This window comes from Platichthys flesus, chromosome 11 (genome assembly GCF_949316205.1).
Source record: "Platichthys flesus chromosome 11, fPlaFle2.1, whole genome shotgun sequence".
In the NCBI taxonomy this organism is placed as follows: Eukaryota; Metazoa; Chordata; class Actinopteri; order Pleuronectiformes; family Pleuronectidae; genus Platichthys; species Platichthys flesus.
In genome coordinates this window covers 21,220,545-21,237,432 of record NC_084955.1, presented here as the reverse complement: position 1 = coordinate 21,237,432, position 16,888 = coordinate 21,220,545, and the positions used below count along the sequence as shown (strand labels likewise).

At 41.2% G+C, this 16,888-nt stretch overlaps 1 protein-coding gene across 2 annotated transcripts in view; it reads left to right on the top strand.

The window, feature by feature from the left end:
* LOC133965354 (mannosyl-oligosaccharide 1,2-alpha-mannosidase IA) overlaps positions 1-16,888 on the top strand; it is a 161,449-nt gene that overhangs the window by 67,953 nt on the left and 76,608 nt on the right. For both annotated transcript variants that reach the window (XM_062399849.1, XM_062399850.1), the window contains exon 2: positions 4,450-4,546. In XM_062399849.1, the coding sequence (XP_062255833.1) occupies positions 4,450-4,546 (97 nt within the window). The remainder of the gene's footprint in view (positions 1-4,449; positions 4,547-16,888) is intronic.

Sequence of the window (16,888 nt, the reverse complement as noted above, 5' to 3'; positions counted from 1 at the left end):
GCTGCCAGTGGAATGATCTGCAAATCCACGGTTTGAATCATAACTGTATGTTGCCAGGTGGATTAGAGAAATGTTCCCACCGCTGAGTTCAATGTATTTCATTTGGGTAAATATGAGTCCTGAGCTAATTTAGCTAGCCCACCAACTGTCACTAGACCGGGAATATAAGTTTATTGTGCATACATCTTGCCCTAACTTTAAAGCTTTAGTTTTTGGGATGTAGTGGCATCTTATGGTCAAGTTGTATATTGCAACCAGCTGAGTACTTCTCACATTGCAATCAGTTTTCAAGTGTGAAGGAGAACCTATGGTGTCCTTCAGGTCACTTGATGCCTTCTCTAGATCTAATACTTGACTATACACTAGATACCTTGTGGAAGAAGACCCCCCCCCCCCCCCCCCAATACAGAGGGCTCATTCTAACAAAACACAATTACTCCTAATTCGAGCTGATGATATTCACAATGAACACGTAACTGAATATACATCTGCCATAATCATCCAAACTAGACACTTGAAATATAATAACAGTTCTCATTTACATGTGTTAAAGTGTGACTTGTGTAATGATATTTAACTGATGTTACATTAGCAAAGTCACAAGGGCTAAGGAGGCTGCCTCTGCAGTGGTGGTGGTTGAGTTAATGCAGTTTTATTCTTCAGTCTCTGTGTCAGAATCCTTGCGGCACGACTCCGGTAGTTGTCCGTCAAAAAGTGTCCGACTTGCTTCCACCTTGAGATACTGCACCTGTCACTTCCAGCCATCCCCTCCTCCCACCCGCCCTTTCAAGGCTTTTCACAAATTTACATAACAGCCCCTCTCGCAGCCATTGGCAATCTGTGCCGAAGCACCTTTGGAGAGTTTCAGTTTGTGCTAATAGGAGGTAGCAGATGTGCTTCCAACAGACTGAGGAACACAAAGAGTGGTTGATGAGAGCCTTGAGTTTTGAAAACACACCGATCCATCACAAAGAAATGCCTTTGTCCTTGGAGTGCACCAAGAGGCACATGCACATATTAAGTTGAACAGACCGGGTTCATATAACACAGCCAAAGTTTGCTTCTCGTGCTACACTTTGTGATTTCAGCCACATTATTATTGATGAAGCGTTCGATAAAGGTCGTGTTTCCTGCTGTGACTTTGAGTTTTTCTGCCTTGAGCGTCAAAATATGGCTCTGAACAGGGAACCCTGCTGACCACTTCAGGGCCCACGCTGGTTCACAAAGACGGGCCCAGCATTGAAATAATACTTGAGTGATGTTCTTGTGATGTTTTACAACGTGACAGGGAAGCAATGGAAGATTTCCAGGTAAATTGGAGTATAGCTAAATATTTCTATGCCTCTGTTTTGGACAGCAGTGTGCGTCGCTTAAATGATCTGACTGGTGTTGAAGGACCAGCAGTGCGTGAGCTTTGAATCTACAGTCTTAGTATTGAATATTGAATGTCTGGTCAATGACTGATTAATTTTAATCACTGGCTCTGTGTTCAGCTAATCCATCTTCTCCTCCCAACACCCAGCCAATTATTTCAACCAAAGAACAGTCGGTGTCCTGTCAGATCATGTCTGCAGTTTTTGTTCCCTTGTAAACGAGTCATTCATCCATTTGCTCTATTGGAGAAGCAGCTATAGCGCTGGTGTGCTCAAATACGGTTACAGCTATTGATTAGCGCTGTGTGTGTTGTGATGGTGATGGGTCGGTATACCAGTAATCCTACGGCTATGTGACCTCACTCCTCCGACACTTTGACCCTCCGCAGCTCACAGCCGCAGCGATGTGAAAACACAATGCCAGATTTTTGTTTCCCTCCACTGGAATGAAAACTTCCTCAATGTGTCATGGAAGAAAGCTGTAACAGATGTTTCAGTGGAGTGCGAGTTTGCTGGAGTCTCCATTTTTCCATGGAAGTTAAGACTAACTTGTAGGCGATGACGACTGAATACTGTAATCATACCAATTCTGTTGGCAAAAGGTCAGAGCCCTTGTCCTTCAAGATTTTTGGTGAAACTTTATAGATTAAACAAAGACTATCAAACCATTACTCTAAGGAGGATTTAATCATAAGTTTCAATTCCAATGGCAATAAGTTCTTCTCTTAGCACGTTTTAGCATCAGATCAAAGCTGATTAATGCTGCCATTTCTTTCTTTGATGATGGTGTGAAAGTCCCGGTTCCCACCGCAGGTTTCATCATAACCTTTGATATTCTTTTGCTTGGTTTGCATAGAACAGTTTTTCAGTTTGTAACTTTATTCAAAAGACTCAGAGAGGGACATAGAGTTCTAACATCTACCCAATCCCAAGTTTTATGCCAACACTTTTCCCTATTAGTTTTATTCTTTTGCGTTCAAAGCAGCTGGGGGGGAGTGAGACATTATAAAAGATGGAGTAAGTTTCAAATGGGACCGAAGACATTCTCAGGTTTTCATCCTGCCAGACAGAACGTTCAGTCAGGACGCAGCCAGACTGGCACGGGATATTTTTGTTCTCTCCGCTCTTTCACAGGGAAATAATTACCCTTTGTGAACACATTTCCATCTCAAGATTCTTTGATGCTATGCCCTTTAATTGTATTGTGTGCTTGTTTTCTACATTAATTCAGTGAACAAGATATAAGAATATTTGTTTGTGTTAATGGGGGAAAACGCTGTTAGAAAGCTGTTCACTGCGTTCTCTGATTCACCGCCATACTCTCGATAAAGAAAACAAACTACAAAAGAAAACAACAAACGTGGTGCTTATGCAGATTGTGTTTTATCTTAAGATCTACAAATGTTTTTCCGTACATAATGCTTTTATGTGTGGTGCAATGCAAATGCAAAATCACACATTAAACTGGCATAGTAGTTTCAAAATTATTTAATGGCACGTAATTCACTGTAATCACAGCTGCGCTCTCTGACCTGTAGTTGTGGGTTTAGGGACTTGAAGCGCATTTAGTCTTTTTATAGAAACTAGGGCTGTTCTAGTGTGAGAAGGGCATCGGCTTTGTGCTATTTGAGGTGTCTGTAATGAGCTTCTTAGGGTGAGGAGATTTTCAGCTGGAGGCCTCGTCGCAGGTAATCGGATTCGTGTTGTGTTTTTTCTTTTTTTTCTCACAGGCTTATCTGAGCCTACCTCCGGAGAGCGAGGAGTCTCTTTTAGCAATAATAGAGATGACATTGTGTTACCGTGAAACCCGGGGAGGGGGAAATCTAATTCGGGTCTCTCTGTCCATCTTACGGCAGATTGTACCGAGGGAAACGGCTTTTCTATGTTTTATTTTGCTGAAGACAAAAGGATTTAATTATCTTGTCTTTGCCTACAGAAATTAATTCAAATATGCATGTATACTCACAGCTGCATTACTTTTTAAAAGTTTATTTCAACCCATCGTTAAATTGTTGACATAAATACAAACACACACACACACACACACACCCCTCACACTTGGAAAACAAAACCATCCCATCTGTCACTGCTGGTAATCGGCACATAATGTGATCTTCTTACTTTTAGAAGCTTATGAGCCAATAGTAGCTGTGCTAGTACACTGCTTTCTGACTGAAAAACCTAAAGTCTCCTCTTCAAGGAAATAATATTATGTTCACTGGAGCAGTAATATTCAGTAAATATAGGTCCTGATAGAGAATATGTCCTCAAGAAAATGTGGAACAGCAGAATATCTCACTAGTGTTGCGATTCAGTTCAATATATTTTTGTATTTTGAAAAAAGTTGTCTCAATGTTTGTGTGTTTAACAACTGTTTGTCAAATTAAAGAAAGTACACTACAATTATATTTTAATGGTGTTTATTGTTATTTTTCCCTTTAAACTGGAGACATTTTTCGAAATCATCTTTTTTTTGACAGTGACCTTTGCATCGAGGATGTTTATCATTAAAAACTACAGTATTATATTCTCTGTTGAGATATTCATGCACTTATTTAAAAGATAACAGCAAACTCTCCCTCACGCACTGCCTGGTTAATTGTGACCGTGTTTCTATTAGGATGTGTCACTCAACTCTGAGCTTCTTAGCTTTTCTTCATCCCTCACTTGCTTGTCTCGCTCCATCACTTTCTTTTCACTGCATCAAGGATAGTTGCCTTCAACTTTGCAAATTGCATAGATCACTATTTTCATTATCAGGGGGAGGAGAAGAGAGAATCAATGAAAAAAAACAAAACTTTCTTCTCTTAGATGTGGTTTCATCTGTGAAAGTTGCTTTTCATCTGCGGACGCATCATTCAATCTTTAATTTGGGAGGAGGAGTAGCTGCAGGGGAAATGTCAATCTTATTGTTTATGTGTGATAATTGCATGTTTGTCCTTAATCCCGTTCTGATCAATAAGCTCTCATTGCCTTCGCCTCGAGCTACAGCAATGTAATTACATCTGGGTTCGGGGGAGGGATGTCTGCCTGGCAGGCGACTGACCGCTGTTCCTCTCCTCTGTTTGTGTTGCAGATGATGAAGTTTGCCTGGGACAACTACAAGCTCTACGCCTGGGGCAAGAATGAGCTGCGGCCTCTGACGAAAAACGGCCATATTGGCAACATGTTCGGTGAGTGTCGGCATTTTGATGAAGGGTCCCGGGGGGTCATAGGTCATCCAGTGGTCTTCTATTTCTCTCTTGAAGGTTTCACAAAACTGGAATAAGACTAGTTATTTATGAAAAGATATCTAAATGGTGTGAAGTGGAAGAAGCTGCTGATTTCATGAATTTAACGATGATAACGATCATTCTCAACATAAATGTGCTGTCAGCTTGAAAACCAGGGATTTAACAATATGGAATTTTGGACTAAACAATTGATTTCCTTTATTATAAGACCTCATCTCAACTAAATAGAATGAGCAGTTTCCTAGTTCGACCGGAATGTCCTCACACAACCGTTTTCAACAGGCTCTGACAGGCTCCGAAGCTTTTTCTGCACGTTGGCCACCAACAAGGAAGAAGTCTATTTGAGACACAGGCGTAAATATTTGAGAGTTTGTAAAGTGAGGCTGAGAATCAAAATAGCAGCGCGTCCTCCCTCAAGGTGAATGAGATGATGTGGTTTTCCTTGGTTCTTTAGAAAAGGATACAGGAGTTTGTTACAGCACAAAAACAGCAATTTGTCGAGTGCTTTAAGTTACAGTCTACACATCACAAGGAAACTAATCAAGCCAAGTGAGGAAAAACAAACCATGCAGACTGCTCTTTAAGAATCTGCTTGCAATAAAGAAATCACTGAGGCAATATCAACCTTATGTTTGGAGACATAATTAGATATTTCAGATGGTTGTGCATAAGATCGCTGTTTTCATCCAGAGAAGAGCAACAGTGCAGCAGTGTGACGGACACAGTCAGTCAGCTGCATGTTGTGTCTTTTTTACAGACGGTGTCTTTCTATTTTATCTGTTAGGAGCTTGTTTCTCCTACGTTTGGCTATTGTAATATCAAAGTCATCACAGTTAAAGCTATTCAATAAGCAGAGAGTCGGTTGTTTTGTTTTTCGTTAACTGTTCATCTTCAGTGTTTCAGACTGTGGCTCAGACAAGAAAAAAAAAAACATTGTGAGATACCAACGCTGTATCTGGGAAATTGTGATTACCATCTTTCTTCTATTTTCGTATGTTTTACGCACTCAATGATCAATTGATTAATTCAAGTTGCTAAACAGATAATCCTTATTTTCTACAGCTTTGTTCTTGAACAAGTTGATTTTCTTCATGGCCTGATACTGAATTTCTTCACCATTGAAAGGAGAAAATAACTAGAATACGAAAACACATTTAAAATCCTCTTTCCAGTAACGACAGCCCAACTCAGGACAAACCGTGATGGAGTGAAGCTCTCATCTTCTTTGTCTGTTCTGAACCGTCAGGTGAAAGGTATCAAGTTGCACCTGTTTGCGCCTCAGTGAGCTTTTGTCACCGTAACGCTCTTACCTTTCACTCAGCATGTGGAACCTCGCTACCTGCCAGGCGTGTCACAGTTTCCAACAGCCTCTAATTGGAGCCAGATCCTGAGGGGTCCTCGGGTCCTCTGCAGCGGAGCGTATCAGTCACTTCACACTGCCGAGCCAGAGGGAACTACCACAATAAAGCCCCTTAATAAAAGGTGGATCCGCTCTCAATAAGAATTGGATGGTACTATCCGACTGGGCGCTGTCTCCCGTACCCGAGGTCTCCCTCCGACACATCTGGAGGGATTTGGGATTATTAAGGCGACGATGTGAGCTACCTCCCCCGAGGCTGCAGAGGTTTTAGCCAACATGAGTCCTTTTCTTTTTGCCTTCTGTATGTCATGTGAACGTGAGCAGGATTATTTTCTGATAAAACTACCAAAATAATCCTTATTTCCAGTTTGGATGAGATATTGGAAAGTCTGATCATCTCTATGAGACACTGAAACATTCAATGAGTTGTTTCATATATTAAAGCAACACTCTGTAACTTTTACTGAGCAACAGCGCCCTCTCCAGTAGTCCACAATCGCAATCACAATTGAATCCTGGGTATTACCCATAATCCTTTGCTTCCTGAACCAGAACTGCTGCTGCTGTTCAAAAGCACCAAACACTGTGTGGGATTCTTCATATCGTCAAAGTTTCTTGACTTGATTCTGAAAGTTCAAGCTGCAAGTAGCAGTCAGTTCCACACAGATCGTATCTGCTGCCAAAGTTACAAAGAGCAACAACAGACATTCAGGTTGAGGAGTGCGACCTTGAGCAGCACTATTCTCCCTATTACAAGTCAGTTAACCAACAAACTAACTTTGAAGCTACTATTTAAAAAGCTGTATAGTCTTCTACCATATCTAATACTTAACTTCAGAGATGACGGTGATAGAAATATAATAAAAGATTGAGGGTTTGAACCAAGCTGTTAACGAGTTTGAGTTAAGGGAATAAGAGGAATGATGATGTTACATAAATCAGACACACATTTTACTGTCTTGTTTTAAATCATGAAAGAGCTAAATACTGTGGATATTTGTTACAGAAAGTCTACTCTGTGAATGGTTATTTAATATGCAGTAGGTAACAGCGATCTGTTAGTTTTACCTCAGGTAATGTCTTAAGATGACTTATCACAAAAAATTTTACTTGCACCACTTGTGATGTAAGGCGTCATTAGGAGGGAATAACAGCCGAGGACATAAGAAGCTAATGGGCTGTACTGTTGTCAGTATTAAAACTTGAGGAATGATGGAGCAGAATGATGGAGCAGCCGTGATCGTTCCTCAACGTGATGGAGACAGTTGCAGTGATTTGTTTGTGTTAAAGCTGCATTAAGCATCTTCCGTCTGCTGGAGGGCAGAAAGACTCCAAAACAGACTCGCAGCAATGAGCCTTGATATCAACTCGTAAAATTGTTATGGCGGCGTATTAGCAAACAATCCCTGTATATTACTTAGTGATCCAGCACCAACTGCTTGTGTCTCAGCTCTGGTTTGGTCAGTATGAGCTGGATTTATATATAACCAAGAGGTTAGAAAAATACAGTGTAGATTTAGATTTGTGTCAAGGTTTTGAATTCTATTAAAATTGATATAAATTTATTATTTTTCTATTATTTATAGAGATCAGAGCCCTGATTTTTTTATTTAGTTAATTTAATGTCTACATCAAACTTGGCCTGTTATCAGCCTCTCTTAATTCAAGTTCTATATATATGGTTCTATTTGGGTTTTCTTTATATTCATCTTTTCATATAATACAATATATAGCCATAGATAACAACACTTATGGAATCATTGACAATTAAAAAAATATATATATTATAAAATATATTAAACAGTCAATATTTGAATCAAACATTTCTTACCCCTTAACATTTGTATTAGCCCCCAAAAACCCATACAGGTTGGACTGTACTTATGGAATCTATAGTGTATAGTCACCTTTAAATGTAAGCAATTGCTGGCTATAGTTTTATGTGGAGGGATGAACATGAGAGCCAAAGTTATACAACCTCACAAAACACGAGCACAAACTAAATGGTGGGAAGCGTCTCAGATGTGCAGAGAGATGCAAACTGGTGCATTGACTCTCAGTGGGATCAGCAGCGCTCGCAAACCTTTCACATTAGAGGAAATTATTTAAAAGCAGAAATATTAGTCAGTGGTGTGCCAGAGTTCTCTCAAATAAAATGCCAGAAAACAGATAGATGTGGTTTCTCAGAATGCGCTCAGCTATACTACAGCTAAAAACGTGTGTGTTTTTGTTTGTTGTGAATCCGTGTTGTGTTTTTACCGCAGCAAATACCCACTGAATAGTTCAGACCTCATCTTCTTGCCAGGTTTTTCAGTGTCGTGCAGATATCCACAAAACACGGTCCCTTAATTCAGATCTAACCGATACGCAAACAATAAAGAGCCACAACAGAACGGGCTATTTGTCTTTGGCAGCACGGCATCGTATGGGGGAAGGGGAACAACTTCCCCTCAACCCGACAGTTAATCCCATCAGCCAATATATAACCACTCATTATAAATCAGGCATCCATTTTTCCGGCTCCCATCCCTCCTTGTTTGTTTACCAGCGAGCGGGGGGGAGACAGAAAGGGCATCATGCTAGTGAGTAAATGTCACAGTGTGAAGAGTGGTGCGGGGAAGCCAGGTATGAAATTGGATGCTGTGTTCTTTAATTTAATCCCCAGAATAAACAGAGATGCGTGATTGGATCGACGGTTAGAGTTGTCGTCAGGAGCTCGTCAATATGCCGAGAGCCACCAGCACATCCTCGCTGCTCCGCAACACAAAGCAACACAAAGCAACACAAACCGAACCGTGGAGAGGAAGAGGCGCGAAGCTCTCCTCCTCAAACAGCTTCTCTGGCACGTTTTCACTCGACTGTAATCTTCCTTTGAGTCTTTCCCTCAACCCCCCCATTCCTTTCTATTTTTACTGTAATCCCTCTCCTCTCTTCTTTGTCATGACCCTCAAGGCTGAACGCAGCTCCCACTTTACTCTTTACTCTTTCCTCTTAAACATATTTGATGCATTCTTTCTTACATTTTCCCCTTTGTCATTTTAAAAGCGGTGTCTTTAGAGCCTATTAAAAGTTTATTTTGCTCCGGGCAATTATAAAGAGGAAACCGGGCTATTTACTGCACTTTCAGCAATTCTGACTTCTTGTGAGATGGCTACAATAAGAGCAATTAACTAGACAAGTTAAAAGAAAGAAGCATAATTTTGATCTGTGAGGATTATATTAGCATTATTTCTATGTTAAAATAGTGCAACCCTTTAATTCTTGGGTTTCTGATGGGTTGAATGTGACCGGAGCTTTTTCCTGATATAGCTTTACCTTCTGTTTCCCTTTGACGAGATAAATTCTTGTCAAATATTAAATCTCCTCGATGATTGTGAAACAAAGGAGGGCAAAGTGATGAGAGCAGGTCAAGTTTTAGTTTAGCAGGACTGATTAATACATTTGCTTCCTCTCATTAGAGCCACATTTTATAGAAATGCATGAAGTCGGTGCCACAGAGGAGCAGTTGTCCCTATATTCTGTATTCTCAGCACCTCTAAGCATTAATGATATGAGTTAAGAGTTTAAATGCAAAGGCTAATTGAAGCTCAATTCTATTCATTAATGATAACTTGACCTTGTAGGAGAAGTCAAGCCTTCATGCAAAAATATGTGGTTAACTCAATTTGCAGAATCCTAATATCATTATTAATTTGTGAATATGTTATGTATAATTTGCTCATTATAAACTTCATCAATATATTGATTTTCAAGCTTGAGAGCGGGATCATCTGTGACCCAAGTGGATTTGGTCTTTGCATAGTTTAGTATTTATTATTTCACTTTTATTTTGTAAATATCTGTTGCCGACTCTCTGCAATAATAAATCTCTAAGAAGGAAAAAATAAGATTATAATGAGGATGTCTTCACTGCCATCTTGAGCTCCTGAGCTCATTTGCAGCCAGAATCTGGGCAGCAATTATCATGGTGTGGAGCTGCAGTATCAAAGTCCCGCCTGTACATGGGTTCTACCAATCATGACTCAGTTTCAGCTGTCAATCATGACTTTCACTCTGTTTTAATAGCATCAAATAACTGATCAAAACTTGAACACACATCAGTGATATAACAACAACCTAAAATCAAAGAAACACGTATTCAACCTGAACTATTAGTTTTTACTCTGGCCCGTGTCCCACCCATTAATATGGAGGAGGTTGGTTTTGTGACATTTTGTGCAGCCAGCCACCAGGGAGTGGACATTGAGCTGAAACTCTAAATACACATATATCTGAGTTAAGCTGCAAATTCAGAGGATTTTTTTCTTTAGGTTATAATGATTAGAGACCACTTTTTCACTTCTTTCAGAGCTGCAGAACTTACCGGCGTTCTGCTGTATCTTCTGCTTCTTACCTGTTTTTCTTTCAACCTGTCATCTCTGTACCCGGATTAATTCCTACTCTCTCTTTTGTTTACTCCGTTTTCTATTTGCCTCTACTAAAAAAAGCATTTTCTGTCAGCGAGATCAAGAGCGGTGGCTTTTTGCCATCATGCATCATGTGGAGGCAGATGACGGGCAGTGAGGTGTGACAGGGTGAGGAGAGGCTCTCTTTATAGCTCGGAGCAAAGGAAGAGGTGATGATGTCGAGAGCTTTTAATGATTTCAGGCTTTTGAAAAATAACTAACTCACATATGTAGATATGAGCAGATTTAAAATGAGTGTGGGAAAATGATGCAAAGGCGTTTTGGGACACTAGTTCAACCGTAAGACTTGCAAACCTAAGCCCTCAGTGCAGTGAATCATTTTCAATGTTTGGCTCCCAGAGCTGTCGTGACCTACTTTTATGGTGGAGAGCATTAACTAGAAGTATCAGTGGTGATGGTTCTGTTTCCCCAGCTTATCCCAGAGCACGACTGCATGACGCCCTCAGCCTTGCATTTAAATTATGTTTAACACAAACCGGGCATTATTCTTAAAAGGTTATTTATGGTACATAAAAGTACTACACATCTATGATTATCCACCAGAAGATGCTAATCCTGAATTTAAAACCTCTCCTCCAGGCCAGCAAATTAATTTAAGCAGTGCCAGTCTTGAAAAGAGTATCAGTATAATTGAATACTCTGCTTTCCTTTAATTAAACTGTTATTGCCCCTTGGTGATGTGCTTCTGGCCAGTAAATCAGGCCGGACAAATTGTATATTGTTTTAATCTTTTGTCATCACAGAGCTATAAGTGAGGCTGTTTTTCTCTAATCTGAACGGAAAACCGATTCAGTAAAACTCCATTGTGAAGGAGGGTTTATCGCTCTTGGTCAGTCTCCAGGATGCATTACTCTTCTTTCTCCTGTGTTACCAGTCTGGGAAACAGTTCCAGAATGGGTCTCTCACGTCAACTCTGTCAACCAATTTCGAGTCGTTGATACCTTGAAAGTTTTCTCTGTGCCCTCTTGTCTACGACGAGATGTGAGAGGGAGATGAATTCTCCTCTTGTGCTAACCTCACATAAAGTAGTAGCATGAATATTTCAGAATAGTTGACACAAAACAGCTCCTCACCAAGACACACAAATCAAATCCCTCCTTTTGTTGTTTCAATGCTCTTCAGAGAAACAAGGTGACAGGCTAAACAAGGCCCCTCTTTCAGTGGTGTGAGTCGCCATGGACACCACGTTGGCTTTGTGCTTCTAAAATCTTTGAAATGATGCAACTTATTTAAATAATTTGAGAGATGTTTTCAGAATGAACAAGTAGAGGACATACTGTTTCTCTGCCAGGGCCAAACAACCCCACAAATGATTAAATACAGAAGAAAAAAGGAAGTGGTTTGATGCCCTAAATTATTTATATGTCATAAAACATAGACAATGAAAGTAAAATAAACTCAACACTTTTCTCTTCTATAACGTCCCAGGCCCCTTCTCTACCACATGTTTGGCAGGAATCAGTTTGATAGTTTTTGGGGAAATAAGCTGATTATCTTTCTTTCGAGGAATTAAATGAGAAGATTTGTTAATTTCTGTAAATACGAAGGTAGAACCAATTAGCTTATGTTAGCATAGAGACTGGAAAGCTCATTAACGCTGTTTGCAGACATGAACTCCTTAAAGTGTCCAAACAGGAAAAGTTCTGGAGCACCTGACTCAGACATTTGCTTCTCCGATGCAGGAAAATGTCAAGACTTAACATCACACGTGAAAACGGCTTGATTAAGACGTTTTAATTTGTCTCTGACTTCAGAAGGTCTCAGAAAATGTGCGCCTGCTTCTTATTAGAGCTCTTGCTTGCTGTATCACTTTCTGCAGTTTCTCTGGAGGGAGAAGCCGCCGCGGCCTCAGAGCCTAAACGCAGGATTAAAGAGATGCTCATCCCTGTTTGAAACCTCATTACTCTCGTGCCTACACATGTGGGTCAGTAACTGAAGTGCACGGCACATTGAATGCCAAGCCAAAACCACAGTCCGACAGATGCTCGGGACCAGGCTTGTGTTTGTAATTAAAAAATAGAGAGAACATTACACCGGGTGTCACAGCTGCCCCTCCCTCCCTCTAGAGCGTTTTCATCTACAATAGCAGTCTGGGTGTCTGTGAAGGGGATTGGCCACAGGCGACAATTCACATTTTGCTCTCTTCCTCTCCGCCACAAGCGAGACTGCCTTAATCTTATGATTATATAACCCATTGCTTTTTTTTTTATTTTGTGCCATTCCCCACTTTGCCCTCATTTTGCCCTCATCCCCTTTTCCTTTTCCCTCCTTATCCCGAGAGGTGCAATTAAAGACCATCAGGTCACTGTTTTTTTGCTGAGAGCTGTACTGGAATGCAAAGTGAGCCACTTCCAGCAGTTCAGGCTGAACCTCTCACCTCTTCTCTCATCGTGATCGGGGACCCTTTAAAACCAGCAGCGTTTATTAGAAAATCCAGAGGGCCCTTCAGATGATGTAAAGCTCTGCCATGGGCTCTTACATGGCGGGGAACAGAGGAGGAGGAGGGGGAGGAGGGGGAGGAGGGGGGGCTTGAAAACTTTAGCTCAGATCAATGGCCTAAATGATGAAGCCCTGTATATTTATTATTTAGTCATCTCTGGCTGTTCTTTCACACGGCAGCTGGTACTTGAGGGTTCTTGGAGAAACTGATGAGGGATTTTCACCAGTTTCCACCATCATAATTATTATTATCATCTCGTACAGCAAAGAGAGCTTCTGAAGATATCTGCTGAGGCAACACGTACACAAAGACAAAAACACTCCTTACAGGGAACTCACAACAGACTCATGCATGTACACAAACACAGGACTAAGTGAGACTCAACCTTGAGCGCCCCTTTCATTGGCAAACTCCTCCTCCTCATATTATCTAAAGAACAGTTTTAATAAAAGCGTTCAGCTGGCAAACACTTCCGCTAACAATTGCCTGCTCTCTTCTCCGCCCACATATTAGACAGAGCGGAAGCGTTTCTCCCCTCACTCGCAATTACCTCACAGCGGGCCCCCCCCCGCGCCTGGTCTTGAACGCAGCACTGAGGATGTTGCAGGGAGCTGGAGAGGGAGCGGTAACGTCCCTCATCATTGGGGTTAAACGCAGGGCTACGCACACGGTGCCTATCACCCCCTGTCACATTAGAGACGCAGAGTGAAGAGTTGTCACCATCCTCCACCCACTCTCCCATTTCATCCCCGTCCATTTACTGTATCCCATGGGCTCCATCAACGCCAGAACTCATCTGTCTCCATAGAGACTGGTGGGAGACAAATCAGGATCTGACCTGTCCCCCTTTCTGGAGAGCACATCCCGACCCGAGTCGATTTGTTCTGGAGCCAATGAGGCCACATATCAGCATAGGTGTTTTTTTTTTATCATTATGTCAATACACAGCACCAGTGCACAATGGGAGATGCTTTACTCAAACTGTATCATCAGTAAGATGGGACCGAGACTGGGTATATTACAGAATCATAAAGATTAGATAATACATTTAGATAAATAAAAACATATCTTCGCTTGAGTAAAGATAATATGAAACAATAAAGCATTTATTACTCTCGTTGTTAAATATCTGCAGATGCTATTGGCCTGAGTCTTTCATGGTCTGGGTTGTGGTGCATGTCTTGTTTATTGAGCAGTGTAAGTGGAGTTTGCTCTTTCAAATCTACTGTGGTATATTCTCAGATATTGAGGGGGTACATTGATAAATTCTTAAGAAGCAAACATATTAATCCAAAGTCATACATATATCCATATGCTGCCTCTTATTTAAATACATTTCTTATTATAGTTAAATTAGAATTCTCACCAATTATTTAAAAAATGTTGTTTTTTAGATTTTCAAAAAAAGAATGAAAGAATGATTCTTCCCAAAGATTGCCGAGGCTGAGCCCTGGAGTTTGTTCATTGAACATAGCAAATGTTAAAAGTTAAATATAAATACAATCAAAGGTTATTGGTGATAAGAGAATGAATGTCCCCTCAGAGAAGAGCCTGTTATTGGGTAAAGTTATTCTCCCCACATGTGTACTGGCTAATGTTGGAGCTGGTTCCCACCAGACGTTTCTTTTCATTTCCACCCGGGCTGAGTCATCGGCTGCTGCCGCACACTCAATACCATTCATCCAGTTTTATAGATATATAAGTCATAAATGTCTGCATCCTGCACTTTATTAATCTATAGTCTTGTCTTTCTTGTTATATACACTATGTTTCTATTAAGACCCAGGATAAAGCTCCAGGTTGCTGAGGGCCTGTGTGGCCTTATCCTTGAAAGGCACATTATGAACTATTGATTGCGCCCACGCACAAAGATATTGCAGAAGTCACCTGTAATATATAACCAGCACCATTTCTGTCAGTCATCATCAAACCTTTATGCCCAGTGGAGAAAACGTATCTATAGTTTTTATTCAATCTTTTATGAAATCAGTCAAAATATACACATATGCAGTGCATATAGTGCACAAAAATGAAATGATCTTGACTTGTGCCATAAAGGAGGTCGAGAGCTACTTGAAGAGATGCACTGGAGAACCAGTGAATATGATAATTCACATCGTAAATAATGAGTCATTTCATTGATTTCACAGATCAGAATAAAACACTTTAAAGTATTCCTCCAATGATCTCAGTAAAATTCAGATATCACAGTAAGGAGGGAAATAAATCACCTGAGGCACTTGACAGCGAGCCTCTGATAACTCACTCTGGGTGGGGGGGGGGGCGAACCTGCTGTCGGAGCAGGTTTTGGTCCTGGCTGCACGGAATGACGGTCCTGTGCCGCATCGTCTCTGGATCTGCTGGCACCGCCGCAACGACAAGTGCCTTGAGATCACAGCGCACGCGAACTGGGCTCAGTTGCATCGGGCTGAGTGTCAGGCCTGTACTAGAATGAGGACTCAGATGCAGAGGATTCACGTGCCTGCACACTTTATTGAAATCAGTTCCTCTATGCAGAGTGACAAAAGATCGGGCTATGAAAAAACTCACTTTATCTATTCTAAACACTCACTAGAAAAAGGGGGTTTTAAAACATAAATCGCTCCCGAAGGAGGTCAAAACAAAAGGCTAGAGCAAGAAATCAAAAGCGCTCCCGAAGGAGGTAAACCAAACTATGAAAACGGGACAAAAGAAAAGGCTCACCTAAAAAGGAGGCTCAATAAACTAACTAACTCTCTCTAAACATAAATCACTCCAAAAGGGAGGAAGAAAAACAGATTACCAAAACAACACAAAACGAAGCTAAACTAGAAAACTTTAACAAACCAAAAATCACTCTCAAGGAGGAAATAGAAAACAATTCATGCGGCGTAGCAAAGATCAAGGCAAACACGACTATGGCTGTGGACAAGGGCTTAGGTGCACGAACAAGAACGAAGCACTTCGGCACAAGACAAAGGGGAGACGCAGACTATAAGCGCATGAGGGTGAAGGGAACAGGTGGAAACAATCCGGAATCAGTGACACATGAGGAAGGGCAAGTGACCTGAAACGAGAGGGGAGTTAGGATTTCAAAATAAAACAGGAAGTTACGAGACAAAAACCCAAGACAAGACAGACCTCACCACGGTGTGACACTGAGTCTGTGATGTCGCTTTTAGAGTTTAGAAAAGCAAGTCTAACCAAGTTGGTCGAGCTCATGACCTTGACCAACTTGGGATGCTTCATAGCTCTAATGTATCTTAGGTGTTTACATGATTTCCTGCTTTATCCTCTCAATCCAAACTATCACCATCAAGTCAGAACAGAAGACAGGTGGATCTCAGAGTGGAAGCCATCTTTTTTGATTATCCTCGCCACCAAATTTCTGCTCTTCACTCCTCGGATTAGAAAAAATGTCCCTCAGCGGGTATGAACACATCATCGAGCCTCTGCAGAGGGATTATAACCAGAATGATGAAAAAGACTGGTTGCAAAATGTATGATGAAGCAGGAGGATTATCAGGGATTTCACTCTATTCTACTGTAATGATTCAATGGATCCAAGGGCCAAGGTCAAACATACCGCCCACCCTTCCGTTGTGTTGCTCCACTGCGTCCGTCAGTGTCCCCTCAGTGTTTATGTAATCTGTGCTCACTGATCAGTCTGTGGCGGCTACGTGGAGCCGGAGTCACTCTGCCGATGACGTCTCTGCAGCGGGAGACATGTCGCTCGGTGTGTAGTAATCAGAGTTTGGCAGTTTTAAGCACAAGCGCTCCCTGCCAAGCTTTTAAGCTCATGGAAGCAGATTTTGTTTCATTCACTTGTTTTGGGGACTATTTATACCCAATACTTGTTTTTTTTAGCTCTTCCTTATTACAGCCTGTCAACACTCTCAGCCTTAATATTTCACTAAGCCGAAGAGTCTCACAGTAACTCCTCCTGTATGTGCTGAGGCAACGACTCGTCTTTTCATTCATAATTCTCGATCCATTGTGACTCATCAGACTCCCAGGCCTCTCTGTGACAATCCACC